The 15,882-nt window shown below is 37.8% G+C and overlaps 1 protein-coding gene across 1 annotated transcript in view; it reads left to right on the top strand.

The window, feature by feature from the left end:
* LOC127429062 (pyruvate carboxylase, mitochondrial) overlaps positions 1-15,882 on the top strand; it is a 185,594-nt gene that overhangs the window by 28,171 nt on the left and 141,541 nt on the right. Inside the window, exon 8 of the mRNA XM_051677822.1 lies at positions 5,812-5,930. Within this exon, the coding sequence (XP_051533782.1) occupies positions 5,812-5,930 (119 nt within the window). The remainder of the gene's footprint in view (positions 1-5,811; positions 5,931-15,882) is intronic.

Consider the following 15,882-nt stretch of genomic DNA (forward strand, 5'->3'; position numbering starts at 1 on the left):
AAAAAATCAATCCATTTTGTATTTTTTTTTTTTTTTTAATGAATCGGTCAAACTGATTGGCGAATCAAACTAATTCAAACACAGGAGTTATTGGTTTGAATCATGGATTGAATCAGTCCGACAACTCACTTCCTCACCGAATCGGCTTGGATTACTCTCTTTCTGACTGAACCGCAGGCTATTATGTCTGAGAACCCTTACTGTGTAATGCGTACTTTTGGAAAGCAATGTTAAAAATGCTAATCTGTGGGGGCCTGGGTAGCTCAGCAAGTAAAGACACTGACTACCACACCTGGAGTCGTGAGTTTGAATTCAGGGCATGCTGAGTGACTCCAGTCAGGCTTCCTAAGCAACCAATTGGCCCGGTTGCTAGGGTGGGTAGAGTCACGTTAGATTACCTCCTCATGGTCGCTATAATGTGGTTCGCTCTTGGTGAGGCGAGAGGTGAGTTGTGTGTGGATGCTGCGGAGAATAGCGTGAAGCCTCCACACGCGTTAGATCTCCGCAGTAATGCACTCAACAAGCCACCTGATAAGATGCACGGATTGACTGTCTCAGACACGGAGGCAACTGAGATTCGTCAGTAACGCTTTTTTTGTAATGCTATAGCTTTTGCTTTGTCATATCAACAAAATTTTTCTCTGTTACAGTTGACAAAACAAAAACAGTTTTTTGGAGCCACCTAATTTACACCCAGAGATATATAATGTCAAATCAGAAAAATAAGTTTTTTTTTCTTTTTTTTCAGCAGTTACTGTACTTAGGCTGAGAGTCTCAGAATTTATCAATCTATATCATTATTATTATTATTATTATTATTATTATTTAAAAAAGTTTTTTTACAATGATACCAAACACTTTTGTTGTTGTTGATTTATAAGCTTTCAATTTTGGGTATGCCACTGAAACAGGAAATCTTTAAAAACACCCTCAGATGTTAAAATTTTCCACTTTGCCACCATCTTGGATTTATTTTTTTCACTGAGCATGTCTTAATGCATTCTGGAATTGCCTTCTCCATAAAGGATACACACGATGCCACCTTAAAATTTGGCTGAAACGAGGTATCTGAAAAGGCAGCATAATTAAGTTACCTACCTTTTTGGAACTGCTTTTGCAACTAGAATGTGCATACGATGTCTTAAAATGCTGCCTCCAAAGGAACCTCAAGTCTTTGGAACAAAGAAGTATAGTAGTATTCTTGTTTAACAAGTAGTTAGGCCTAATTTCAGGGATGGCTTTTGGGGTTGGTGCCCCTCGCTGCAAAACCAAAGGAAACATTAGAATGTGTGTGCAGGAAGCAAGGGAACTTGAAGGAGAGCAAGAGAGGGATAAAGAGAGAGAGATGGAGAGAGCTGAAATCTTTCCTCCATCTGTTCTATCATTTGTACGAGGGAAATGAAGATGTCCACACTTGCAGATTTCAGAGCGCAAGCATTAAAACCTCATTTGAGCTTTTGACATGTTCCCTCAGACATTTGAAGCTCTCCTCAATCTCATTTCCTATTGCTGAGTAGTGCAGCTTTTCACAGGCCTTGTCCTCTTAAGAGCAGCGGGATGTATCCCTCTGTTCTCTCTTTCTTGGCTTCATCTTTTAATGTCAAAGAAATTTCTCCCTGGCTCTTATAATTGTTTAACTCAATTTTTTAAGCATGGCAGGAGTTTCAAGCAACTGTGGAAGACAAAATGGTCTGTCGTCGTCATGTTTAATCATTAGGGCTGTATGTCACTAAAATGGAAATGTCATGTGCAATAATGTTGCCCGTTCTTCGTGTTTGTGGAAAGGCACGATTTGATTGGACTCCAACTGACCTTTAGCAGACGTTCAACACTGTTTCCAGCAGTAGCCATTAATAATATGAACTACATGCTAAAGAAATATGAGATCTCATGCATGACCTTCGAAGCCATCGTCATTTTATGCTCCTTTTCTCCATATCTTTCAATCCGTCCTCTGTGAATCTCAGTGCTTTTGGCTCAAAGTGATGTTTGCCAGACAGACTCCAGTTCTTATTGCTGACCCCATGACAGGAAGCTTTTATAATCTGTCGTTCATATAAGTGCTTGTACAAAAATACAAGCTTCACATTTCCTCAAAGCTCATGACCCTGTTTACTTCCATTGTAAGTGCCTTGCTGTAAATTTTTTATTTTTTATTTTTTTAATTTGGGGATGAGTTGAAATTGTTACTTTCCGCAGAATTTATCTGTCATAATATGTTCCCCCTCAAGTTGTTCCAAACCGGCATGACTTTTTCTTCTGTGGAACACAAAAGGAGATGTCAGGCAGAATGTTAGACTCCGTCACCATTTACTTTAATTGCATCTTTTTTTTTTTTTTTTTATATCTGGTGTGTTCCTTTAAACAGGTAACCATGTTGTAAAGGAGCAACGAATTTCTGATTGGCATTAACATGACAGAAATTTCTCCCATGTTTTAATGTCTTTTTCTTTTTTGTTTTATGGCAGCTGTTGCCATGGAGACAGCTTCTTTGCCGAGTGCCTGAAGGACAGGTTGGGGATCACAGCCTGATTTTAGACCTACATTCAATGCTCACTGTTATAACCCCCCTGTGTGTGAGGCAATTTAAGCTGCTACAGTTGATTGTGAACATAAATAGTCTTCACTGCTAATCATCAGAAAAAGACAAGAATATTTACATGACATTGTTTACTTTAGTGACTGCACAAGGAGTTCTTCTGTCTTCTCTGTATGGCAGAATCTTTTGTAGTCTACTGCTGTCTTTCTCTGACTCTTTAAAGCAAGGATGCAACCAAACATTCAAGAGAGGGGTGGGTGGGTGGGTGGAGGTTTGTATGGAAATTTAATTGACCCACAAATGAGTTTTGTCAACAATTTACTCACGCCCATGTCATTCTGCACCTGTAATTTTTTTTTCAAATGTTTTCTGGGAAACACCAAAGGAAATATTAGGCAGAATGTACAAGCCACTCTTTTCCATACAATGAAACTGGAGGGGGATTTATGCTCCCAGTCTTCAAAAAGCACTATAAAAGTTTGAAGTAGTCCATGTGGCTTATTTTCTTGTGGTTATCTATCTACCTACCAGCATCCCTAACAAACTGTGTGCTTCTAGAGGTGAAAGTGATGTGCAAACAAGAAATAAAAGAGAAAAGCAATAGGCTGGCATGGGTAGCAGTACCTTGTAGAAGATGCCGTCACCCTGAAACATTGCCAACACAAACCTTAGTAGGCAGACTTTTCTTAGTTCAGGTTTTAGTAGTTTCTTGGAATCCATTTATCAAAAGAAATTTAAGTAAATCCCAATAAAAAATAAATATAAAAAATCAGACAAACATCAGGTCCAATTGAGAGATCCAGCCAGAACCGTCCTTCAAAAGCCAGCCCGCATTAACTTTTCTGATGGTTCCAAGCTCTGCCCCCAATACCAGCTATAAAGGAAGGTGATAGGGGAGAATATGTGCCTATCATCTAACCAAAGCCGTATGATAGCTCTGGATAGGAGGAAATGACCAAAAATAACGTCATTCACTGATAATCTTTTCCTTTGCTGGCGCTCTCAGATCTCATTTGCACTTGTGTTCTATTCAGAAATTGTTAATCGCCAGCTTGGTCAAGCTGGGAGGCTAGCTAGATCAGCTCAAACCAGCAAAGACCAGCAAACCACCTTAGGCTGGTTTTGGCTGGTTTTTTTTTTTTAAAGTTTTTTTTTTTTAAGCAGAGAAATCATCACCCTCTTTTCTTGTATGGAAAGCAGAAGCTTGGACATTCTGTCTCTTTATGTGTTTCAATGAAGAAAGAAATTAACACGGGATTGGAACAACATGGGGGTGGGTAAATGAGTAAATGACGACAATTTCCATTTTTGGGTGAACTGTTCCTTTAAAAAAGGTCATTGAAAAACTCATATTGATCAATCACAAATCTGAATTTTGTCGAATACATGTCCCTTTTCAAGTCTTTGGTTATGGCCCCCTTTCAAGCTCCCTCTCTCTGTTTCCCTCTTTTTCTGTCATAATATATTAACTTAAATTAACGGAGCCCAAAGACCTCATTCTCTGACCTTCTCAGACCTCATCGGCACATCCTGTTTATGCTATGGATGCTGTGAAGTAATTAGAAATTGTATCAAGCTGTGAAACTCATAATTACTCATTTCTCTCCCTCCTCCTCTCTCACCCTCTTTAGTCATCTCGGTGGAATGCCATCTGTCCTCTCTCTCCTTCACTTCCTCCTCTCAACTTACCATTTAATTACCTGTCTGTAATCGTACTGTCCGTTCCTGTGGGCGCTCTGCGTTCTGTCTTATTTTCATCTCTTTATTTGCGATCATTTTGTCTAAGTTTTAATCCGCTCACTGTATTTCAGTGCGTGTGTGAGAAAGTGCTGAGAATAATGGATAATCTCTAGTCCTGTTTTCAAGGATGCTTTACTCTCAAACACTGTGTTCGAGTGTGTGTGCGTGAGTGGGTGTGTATCTGAATGTTATGTTGGGAAATTTGGCAAGATTAGAAAGGGCTAAGAATGAATTGGATCACACTTCTGTGAAATTTGGCGACAGGATTATGGAAGCCCCCTGTTGGGCTAGATGTGTTGGTTATGGGCGTGCACGTGTGTGCATGTACACGTGTCTCAAGACGTGGCCTAGTAACAGACAACCTGCTGTCTTGCTGCCTTTCTTTCAAAACCGCCCTCCCCTCATACACAGGTACCACAGATAAAGCGGAAGTGTGTAATTTCTGTGCCAATAGTGTCACCAAATAGAGTTTTAAATATTGATGACTGGTTTTAAACAGGTTTTCTGAACACACCCCCAATCTACCTTTGGTCAGAAAATTGGATAGTCCCACCCCAGACTCACACCACTGGTTGAGTCAATGTTACTGTGTCGTGCTGGTTGGGATGTTCAAACAAACAGAGCAGTGTTTTGATGGTATTAAAGAGCCACAGTTTTTGGGGAATTCAACCTACCTTACTTGGTTATAGTCTCTGCATACGCAAATGCAAGCTGGGATAGGAGAAAATATTTTAACATTTTACACACTTCAGCTTTAACCATAGTTTCCTCCACAATGCAGTGATACTACAGTTATTGTTACTACAATAAAAATGTTAAATGTCTGGGAAACGGGTTTTAGTCAACATTGTTATCCTAAAAACAAGTGAAACAAAATAACAAAGAATCTAACAGCTTCTTATACTGTCTTTGTGAGATCTCATTAATTTTATATGAATAAGAATACATCATGGTAGTATTTTTTTGTACTTAATTTGTGCTGATTTAAAAAAAAATCTAAAAGTGTCCGGACAGGATGATTTTCATTACAGTATTACAGGAATGAGAATTTAGTGTGGTGTGTGTTTTTTTTTTATTTTTTTTTTTTTATTTTATATTTATTTATTTATTTTTCTCTCTCACATTACAGAAACGGAATCTGCTGGAAAAATTTACTTCACTGTCATGAAAATGATGTAACATCCTAAAGGCTTTATTTTCTTTATGCAAAATATAATTTCTTATTGCCTCCCTATGAAATTTAATCCACTGGTGTCGCTGTGGGACAGTCACAGTATTATTTTTCATACTACTTGTTTTGTGTATTTCTGTTCTATCATTTTTCTTTTATAAATCTTTTTTTTTTTTTTTATTTTTTTTTTTTATTCTGCCTCCGAGAAAATGCTCCTGCTAGGGTATCATACTGTAACAAAAATTATAAAGTGCTCTATAGGTATATTTCTGACTCTTTGATTGGGACATTATGTTGTGCCTGTGAAGCTCTAAACAGTATGTAGTGCTCATGGCTCAATGCATTTAATCTCTTCCCTCAGGTGGGTTATGAGAACGCTGGCACTGTTGAGTTCCTGGTGGATAAACATGGTAAACATTACTTCATTGAGGTCAACTCCCGTCTGCAGGTGGAGCACACTGTAACAGAGGAGATCACAGAGTGAGTCTCTCTCTCTCTCTCTCTCTCTCTCTCTCTTTCTGTTTGAAATTTGTTGGTCTCACAAATGAATTTTTACAAACAATTCCTTTTTTATGACCAACTGATAGCCTGACATTTAGATTCTGGGAAGATTGACCTTTTTTTTTTTTTTTTTTTTTTTTTGCTAAATAATGACTCAGCTAAATATTCTCTGACATTTATGAAGACATTTTGTGTGGCCAAATACAGTTAAACTTGCATAACTGAGGGGCGATGTTCAGCCAGCCCCATAACACTAATTAACACAAAATGTGTTTTTTCCCATTGTTAAAATGTCATTGTGGCAAAAAAAAAAACAACATTATAATAAGTGCAAGACATTATCATCGTAGACCCTTTGAAACCTGAAAGATTCTCAGCAGATTCGTATCTTTTAAAAAAGAGCTCTGATAGAAGGGGGCTTTTGAGAGGGAAGTGATTTGGCGAGCAGTGATTTGTTGTTATCCTCAACCCAGAGGCAAAACTGCACGAAGGCAAGGAGATTGGAATATAGAGTAGGAAAAAGGTCATTTTTCCTCCCTAGACTGTTTTACATGGCAACAGTGGTGGGCGTCTAAAAATGCTCTTCCCACAGGTTTACATGGCAACATATTTACATTTATTTACCCACCCGCATGTTGTTCCAAACCTGTATGACTTTCTTTCTTATGTGGAACATGACGGCCTCAGTCTTCACTTTCACTGTTTGGAAAAAATATGCAATGAAAATGAATGGAACCATTCTGTTTAAAATCTACTTTTGTGTTCCACGGAAAAAAAAAGTTATACAGGTTTGGAGCGAAATTAGGGTGAGAAAATGACAATTTTCTATTTTTGCTTTCCTTTAACATACTGTCTGAATGTCTTTACATAGGACACTTCTATTATGCTAAAAGGGGGAAAAAATAGATTATGGATATTTTAATGGATTTAATTAAAATGTTTGAATTTAAAGTGTGTGCACATGCAAACTTGGTGGTATTCATGTGATTCTGACCTTTGTGGATCTAGTGAGCTTGTTGCACCGACGTATCAGGGCTCCATTCATTATAAATGTCCATCGTGTCACATGAAATTGAAGCTGTCAGCTTGTAATTGGCATCACGTGGTAATCTAGCTGTGAGAGAGAGGACTTGGAATCGCATCTGACTGTAATAAAGTTGATTTCCAGCCCTTCAACCAGCAGTGGGGCTTGTATGCCAGGACCTTCATCTGCAGCCACCTTCTGTTGCTCGTACAGAGTCACTACACACCCCACCTGCTCCTATCACATGCTGCCTTTAACACTGGTCTAGGATCAGGTCTTCACACTCAATTTTGAAACTTGACCATTAACCTCAAATCTGATCACACTATATATTTTCACATTGTGTCCAATTCTGAATTTGTATCATTCTAATTATTTTCATAATATAGATATTTATACAGTATATGTACAGTTTACAAGTTTACATACACCTTAGCCAAATACATTTAAACTTGGTGTTTCACAATTCCTGACATTTAATCGTAGAAAACATTCCTTGTTTTAGGTCAGTTAGGATCACTACTTTAAGAATGTGAAATGTCAGCATAATAGTAGAGAGAATTATTTTTTTATTATTTTTTATCCCCCAGCTTTTATTTCTTTCATCACATTCCCAGTGGGTCAGAAGTTTACATACACTTTGTTAGTATTTGGTAGTGTAAGACTGGCACAAAATTGTCTGCATCACTTCCGGCAAAAGTCAAAGAACTCTGCGAGTACCAACATCATAAAACTCTCACACAGAGGAGCATCTCCACCTGAGAAAACACACCCCACTGATTGGGGATCATAAAATGCAAATCACACTCACATCTGCTCTCTCTCTCACCTCGGGTCACTTTAAGGACACCAAAAACTAAGTCATGTCTTATCCTGTTCTGTAATATAAAAGGTTTTCTGATCATACATGTTTGGTATCATTCAAGAGGTCTCAGTGCAACTGGTAAAACGGTCTCATTCCCTTTCAGCAAAGTCAAATCACAAGTAAGATTTAAGAACTTAGTAAAATACTGTATTCTTTCAGGGGCATGACCCCTCCCAGGTCTCTCCCAGACCAGATGCTGTATGCAGATTAGATGCATTCTTTGTAAACCTCAATCAAACACTCAATCACAAGTTGCAGAGGTCTACCTTCAAACCCCTAAATTGTAAACCAAATCCTGGATAACATCAAACACACACATCTGAAATAACAATAGAATCATTTTGGTATTTAAGGAGAGATGACAAAAGAATCAGGGAGTCTGTATTCAGATCTCCCACACAATTGCTCTGTGTAGTTTTCTTTACCAGATGACCCACACAGTAAACATTGTGTGTAGTTTTTCATTACCAGGTAATTGCAGTTTGAATTTCTTATGTTTGTTAAATGTTCAAATGGAATGCAACTTATTATTATTATTATGTTTGGTTCTCTGATAGCTTTGAGTTTTGATTTATCAGTTTAATTGGATTGTTTGAATGTATTACTATTACCTGGTAAATTATGATTCATTCTGAAGGACTGTTTTCTAGTATATTTCTCATTAACTACAAATCTATGGTCAGAGTTGGCTTAATTAAGCTACTTCAGAAGTAACCCATTAGTTAAGTATGTACTAAAAGGCTAAACGGCGAACCGAGAATCTATAATAGAACTTAGCCAAGTAGAATTAAACGGGAATACTGAGAGTAGGACCAAGAATCTGTAAAACAGAACTTAATTGACTGGGGCTAAACGGTGAGTCGAGAATCAATATGAACTTGCCAAATCAGACTAAACGGATAAAGCCGAGAACCTATAAGGACTTGGTCTAAAACTTACTAATATCTGAAACTGATGAATTTGTAGTTAAAGGACCTGTGTCCGGCTGGCACAGGACGCAAATAACATTGAAATAACAAATGCAGTCTAGAAGAGAGAATTACCAAAAATAATAAGATACAAAACTTAAATTCAGAGCATAGATACATCGAGGTTTTTCATAATTGGAGTCAGATGAAATAAAGAAAATGATTAATGATAAGATTAATAAAACATGGAACTCAAATCAAATAAAGTATTATTTAATGTCGCGCACGATAAGACGGAACGCGCAGGAGACCTTCAGCCACGCCATTGAATACCATCCTTGGACCATTGGGTGGCCTCCCCCTTACAGTAGCATTGCCTTTATATTGTTTAAATTGGGTCAAACGTTTTGGGTAGCCTTCCACAAGCTTCTCACAATAAGTTGCTGGAATTTTGGCCCATTTCTCCAGATAGAACTGGTGAAACTGAGTCACGTTTGTAGGCCTCCTTGCTCGCGCACACTTTTTCAGTTCTGCCCACCAATTTTCTGTCAGATTGAGGTCAGGGCTTTGTGATGTTCACTCCAATACCTTGACTTTGTTGTCCTTGAGCCATTCTGCCACAACTTTGGAGGTATGCTTGGGGTCATTGTCCATTTGGAAGACCCATTTGCGACCGAGCTTTAACTTCCTGGCTGATGTCTTGAGATGTTGCTTCAATATATCCACATAATTGTCCTTCCTCATGATGCCATCTATTTTGTGAAGTGCACTAGTCCCTCCTGCTGCAAAGCACCTCACAACATGATGCTGCCACCCCCATGCTTCACAGCTGGGATGGTGTTCTTCGGCTTGCAAGCCTCACCCTTTTTCCTTAAAACATAACCATGGTCAGTCAGTCACTTTTATTTATATAGCACATTTAAAAACAACGACAGTTGGCCAAAGTGCTGTACAAAATCAATAACAATGGTCATCAAACCAGAGGACATTTCTCCAAAAAGTAAGATATTTGTCCCCATGTGCACTTGCAAACTGTAGTCTGGCTTTTTTATGGTGGTTTTGGCTGTCGATATAGGACACGTTTTAATGTGGGTATAGATACTTGTCTACCTGTTTCCTTCAGCACCTTTTCAAGGTCCTTTGCTGTTGTTCTGGGATTTATTTGCACTTTTCGCACCAAACTACGTTCATCTCTTGGAAACAGAATGCGTCTCCTTCCTGAGTGATATAATGCTGCGTGGTCCCATGGTGTTTATACTTGGGTGCTATTGTTTGTACAGATGAACGTGGCACCTTCAGGCGCTTGGAAATTGCTCCCAAGGTTGAACCAGACTTGTGGAGGTCCACAATTTTAGTTTTTCTGAGATCTTGGCTAATTTCTTTTGATTTTCCCATGATGTCAAGCAAAGAGGCATGGAGTTTGAAGGTAGGCCCTAATATACATCCACAGGTACACCTCCAATTGACTCCAATTAGCCTATTAGAAGCTAATTGCCTAAAGGCTTGACATCATTTTCTGGAATTTTCCAAGCTGCTTAAAGGCACAATTAACTTAGTGTATGTAAACTTCTGACCCACTGGAATTGTGATCTAGTCAGTTAGAAGTGAAACAGTCTGTCTAAACAGTTGTTGGAAAAATTACTTGTCAACTTGCCAAAACTATTGTTTGCCAATATGAAATCTGTGGAGTGGTTTAAAAAATGAGTTTTAATGACTTCAACCTAAGTGTATATAAACTTCTGACTTCAACTGTATAAGTCCAGTAAACATAGTAAAAGCTAAATCAATATTTGGTGTGACCTACTTTGCCTTCAAAACAGCACCATTTCTCCAAAGTACACCTGGACACAGGTTTTCTTGCTGGCAGATAGGATGTTTCAAGCTTCTTGGAGAATTCGCCACAGTTCTTCTGTCTGTTTAGGCTGTCTCAATTGCTTTTGTCTCTTCATGTAATCCCAGACTGACTCGATGTTCAGTGGTGGGCTCTGTGGCGGCCATGCCATCTGTTACAGGGCTCCCTGTTCTTTTATTCTATTTGCAAAACGAATGTTTGGGAGTCTAAAATGTATATTTCCTATTGATACAATAAAGCTGAAGATATAAATAACCACCTTAAGACAAATATTTTTGTGAATCATCTTATGTTCCTAAGACTTTTGCACAATACTGTATGTTTGTAATCTGGTATAAGTACGTATTTTATTTAGATATTATTATCATTATTTTCGTACTTTATGTATATTTGTATTATATACCCAACTGAGGTAGGGGGATATGAGAAGGGGGTGGGGTTAAATGGGATTTGATTGAAATAAATTGTGTGTACAAGCTTCACATTTCTTTTGGGCTGTTAAATAAAATAACTGATGGGGGAAAAAGAATAAAAAAAATCGATTGAAACTTTGCCTTCCAATGCACTTATTTGCACTGGGAATTTAAATTAATCAGAATGACGGAATTATTATTATTTTTGTTTTTTAAATTGTTTTTGAGTTTTTGTTTTTGCCTTTTTGTCTTGTGTGTCAGGAATAAGTATTCCAGATAGACACCTGTCAGTTAACATGATTGCTATGTGTACAAGTAACATTTAAAAGCCAAAATGGTAACAAACAAGTAGTGCAAAAGCAATTTCTGATAAAAAAAATAAATAAATAAATATATACAGTTGTGCTCAAAAGTTTGCATACCCTGGCAGAAATTGTGAAATTGTGGCATTGATTTTGAAAATATGACTGATCATGCAAGAAAAACAAATGCTTGAAACAACCACACTGTCTTTTTCCAGAGCAGCCTGTATTTCTTCTGAGGTTACCTGTGGGTTTTTCTTTGTATCCCGAACAATTTTTCTGGCAGTTGTGGCTGAAATCTTTCTTGGTCTACCTGACCTTGGCTTTGTATCAAGAGATCCCCGAATTTTCCACTTCTTAATAAGTGATTGAACAGTACTGATGGGCATTTTCAAGGCTTTGGATATCTTTTTATATCCTTTTCCATCTTTATAGTGTTCCATTACCTTGTTACACAGGTCTTTTGACAGTTCTTTTCTGCTCCCCATGGCTCAGTATCTAGCCTACTCAGTGTATCCATGTGAGAGCTAACAAACTCATTAACTATTTATACACAGACACTAATTGCAATTTCAAAAGCCACAGGTGTGGGAAAGTAACCTGTAATTGCCATTTAAACCTGTGTGTGTCACCTTGTGTGTCTGTAACGAGGCCAAACATTCAAGGGTATGTAAACTTTTGATCAGGGCCATTTGGGTGATTTCTGTTATCATTATGATTTAAAAAGGAGCCAAAAAACTATGTGATAATAAATGGCTTCATATGATCGCTATCGTACAAATTGGTGGGTTTTTGTTAAATGTGAGCCAAAATCATCACAATTAAAAGAACCGAAGACTTAAACTACTTCAGTCTGTGTGCATTGAATTTATTTAATACACGAGTTTCACAATTTGAGTTGAATTACTGAAATAAATGAACTTTTCCACGACATTCTAATTTATTGAGATGCACCTGTATATGTATATATATATATATATAAAATATTTTTTATTTATTAATTTTTTTTTATTGTAACTATTTTTGCTAGCATTACACCTGCTAGAGCATTTAAAAGGGAAATTTGTATTATCTTATGGCTTGTATTTTGATTTAAAGCTGATGTGTGCAATTTTTATTTTTTTATTTTTTTTATTTAACGTCACAGCTTATTAAGCAGAGACAACTATAAGACATTTGTAGGTTGGTTTCACCTTAAAAGAGTGTGGCACTATTAAAACCTTCATTGAGTAACCCGTCCAGCCTGACACCTCAAAATTGGCTTGAACTGTGGTGTGTGTTTGGGGCGGGACTATCTATTTGTTCGACCAATGGAAGACGGTGGGATTTTTCTGAAATTTGTTTGAAAATCGTTATTATTTTCAGGGATGCAAACTACTCGCCTTTTAGCTAAAGTCACCTTTTCTGAAACTAATTTGCTCAAATTATTTGGTCAAATTAAAAAATTTCTTTTTAAAATCACTTGAAAGGGTTACTTTAAACTTAAAGCTTTAAGTAAAGCTTCAAATACAAACAAATCAACTGAAAATACGCATCTGGAACACCTGCTATGATTTTCTCATGTTTTTTATCTCTGAGTTTGCATCCCTGTATTTTGCAGTTCCATTTGGCGACGCTTGTGCCACAGAAATTAAATATTTCAGCTTTAAAGCGAGTGGAATTTATATTGTCAAATGAGTTTTATCTTTCTTTAGTGTGGTGTGATAAGGCCTTAAAACCAACACTACCAGCAGAAGAAGCGGCAGAAGAAATGTGTTCTCTTCTGAGACGAGTCATTTCAGCCTGCAGTAACGACTGCCTTGTTTTTCACGACCCTTCCCGCCAATTACTCGCTCTTTAATCACTGGTGTGTGTGTAGTTTATCCTGATGCCGTGAGACAGTCATGTTCAGCTGTGTATTTGTATGCAGCTGGTCTTTCTAATCTGCCTCAGTCTCATCCTCTGTGTCTGTGATATGACCTTCAGTTGGGTGCAGTAATTAAGATCAGTTACCCTCTGTCGCTGCATGCCACTGACGAGGTAATAAAATATGCCAGCTGCCCATAATTACCCATCATGTTTTCATAATTTGATATCTCCTCCATCATTCTTTCATACCATCAGGTCAGAAAGTCTTGAGGCAGTAATAAGACAACTGACCACAGTGACCCTGTCAGTTTAGGTGGTGAAATATAGTTTATACTTTCTCAGTTTTTCCCTCATTGTTTATGGGCTGTCTGATGCATATTGCACACAAAAATGGCAAGATCTTTGTCTATACCGCAAGCTACGTTCAGATCGGGTGGCTTTATGCTTTTTCCAGGAGTTGGGGTGCACATGTTTTTCCATTGTACATCATACATAGTACATCGGAAAAAATTGCGTTCAAAATGATTCCAAGTCTTCTAAAAGCATATAGTAGGCTTTGGTGAGAAACAACCCAAAATTTAAGTCATTTTTCAGTGATAATCTTGATGTCTGTTTCGATTCATGAACCACTACTAGAGAGGCTTGTTCACGGTGGTTTGTGTGTTCACACAAGAACTGTTTTTATGGTTAAATAACTTAAAGTCTGGATGTGTGGGACTACGACTCTCCCATGTGTGCAGCGGAGAAAAAAAATGCATGGAACACAGATGGCAAAGTGTTGATTTGGTGTCTTGGTTTCTCACTCACTTCCTCCTTCCCCGCCTCACAGATGTGGAGTTAATACAGTGACTTTTCGCACTCATTCTGTATTCATGTTTGTTTGCTGTGTGTGTGAGAGAGTGTGTTTTAGTGGCGGGTGTCTTTGGATGACCCTTGTAATGGGATTCTAATTACTCTGGGTTGTTACTAAATTGCAGCTGCTCATTTGTATTGTCCAATTTCTTCCAGGCAAAAATGGACCAAGGGCATTAGGGGGCTGGGAGGAAGGAAGTGATGGAGGTGTCAGAGAGATTGAAAGAAAGACGCAGAGAAAGAAAGCAAAATGAATGAGGTGGAAGAACCTTTCTCACCTAACGGGACTGACTGAGGCATTAGTGCATTTTTGTAGAGCGTTTTCTGCAAGCGTATTGATTTTATCTTTTAATGGACTGACATCTAATGGTGTAGATCATTACGGGCCACATGAGATGCCAAAAGTTTTTAGGTAAAAGTTAGCCAGAAAGAAGAGACTTGGTAATTAAAGGTCAAATATGAATATGAGGTTAAAAGCGTAGGAGGAAAGAAAGTGATCGTGAAGATATTTAAACTGAACGTTGAATGTTGGCTACCCACACCATCCCATTCCCTTCTCTAGGGGGGATTAGATTACTTTGTGGGTTTGTGTAATGACCTCTGGCTCTATAGCTGGAATTCCCAACCTTGTTGTTAGCCAAACCCCTGTGAGCTAAAATATGTACTTGAAGTATTCCCATATATTTTAAGTTTAAAGGTGCATTCGGGAAAATTTCCCTAATTAAAAAGTTGTACTCTTTATGAAATTATCTAATTTTGAAATGTATAAAATCATGACCACTCACATGAGATGAAGACTTCAGTCATAATAGTTACATTTATAAAAGCTGTTTTAAACTACATGAAGATGGTCCCCATCATGTTATCAGATGACCAGCAGAATACTGCTTGCTTAATCTCGATAACTGCCCTCATATTGGACACTTTCACTCTCTAAAGAAATATTCCAGGTTCAATACAATTTAAGCTAAATCGACAGCATTAGTGGCATAATATTGATTCCCACAAAACTTTATATTGGCACTACAATGGAAGTGAATGGGACCAATCTATAAACGTTAAAATACGCACTATTTCAAAAGTTGGCACAAGACATAAAGTGTGTGTGTGTGTGTGTGTGTGTGTGTGTGTGTGTGTGTGTATAAAGGGAATAGAGGGAAAGGAGGAGGCGAGAACCGGCTTGATAATATAAATAATAGTTTGATAAGAAACTAAACCAAAAGACAAACACACACAGGTGTCAGGCAGCTGCCTGTAACTCACTCTCTGTCACGCTGCTGTCTCCGGTTGCCTTTATCCCTCTCGGGCTTCAGCAGCCTAATTAGGGTCCGGGTGTGCGGAATCACGACCCGACCCCGCCCTCCGCCCTGCCACAGTGTGTTAACATGATTTTAGTGTGATAAATTTGCTTGCTAACCTTTTCTGTGTAAAGTTAGAGCCAGTTTTACAACTTTGTTGCCATGACGTTATAATGTCAACAAACCCTAAAATGACTGTAAAAATAGAGCACAACTTTTTCAGCTGTATGGGTTCCAGAAGTGTTTTCCCCATTCATTTCTTCCATTAGACTTTTAATAAAATCCTTCATAAAAGAGTTGAGCCATGAACCAAACCAACCAGCTCCGAGGTGAATCGCAACATCACAAACTTTGTGAGGCAAAAAATATTAGAAAATCAGACATAGACAAAGGTACAAGGCTTTGTACTTATCGTCTTTCATGAAGGCACAAACTACAATCCGATAAAGCATTGCAAATTATGTCATTGAATATAAAACTATGGAAATATATAAAACTATTTATTTTAGGTTCTTGTTTATAAGTAAAGAAACAATATATTTTACGTTTATTGCAAAATATCCTGATAT

Source organism: Myxocyprinus asiaticus, chromosome 38 (genome assembly GCF_019703515.2).
Source record: "Myxocyprinus asiaticus isolate MX2 ecotype Aquarium Trade chromosome 38, UBuf_Myxa_2, whole genome shotgun sequence".
Classification (NCBI taxonomy): Eukaryota; Metazoa; Chordata; class Actinopteri; order Cypriniformes; family Catostomidae; genus Myxocyprinus; species Myxocyprinus asiaticus.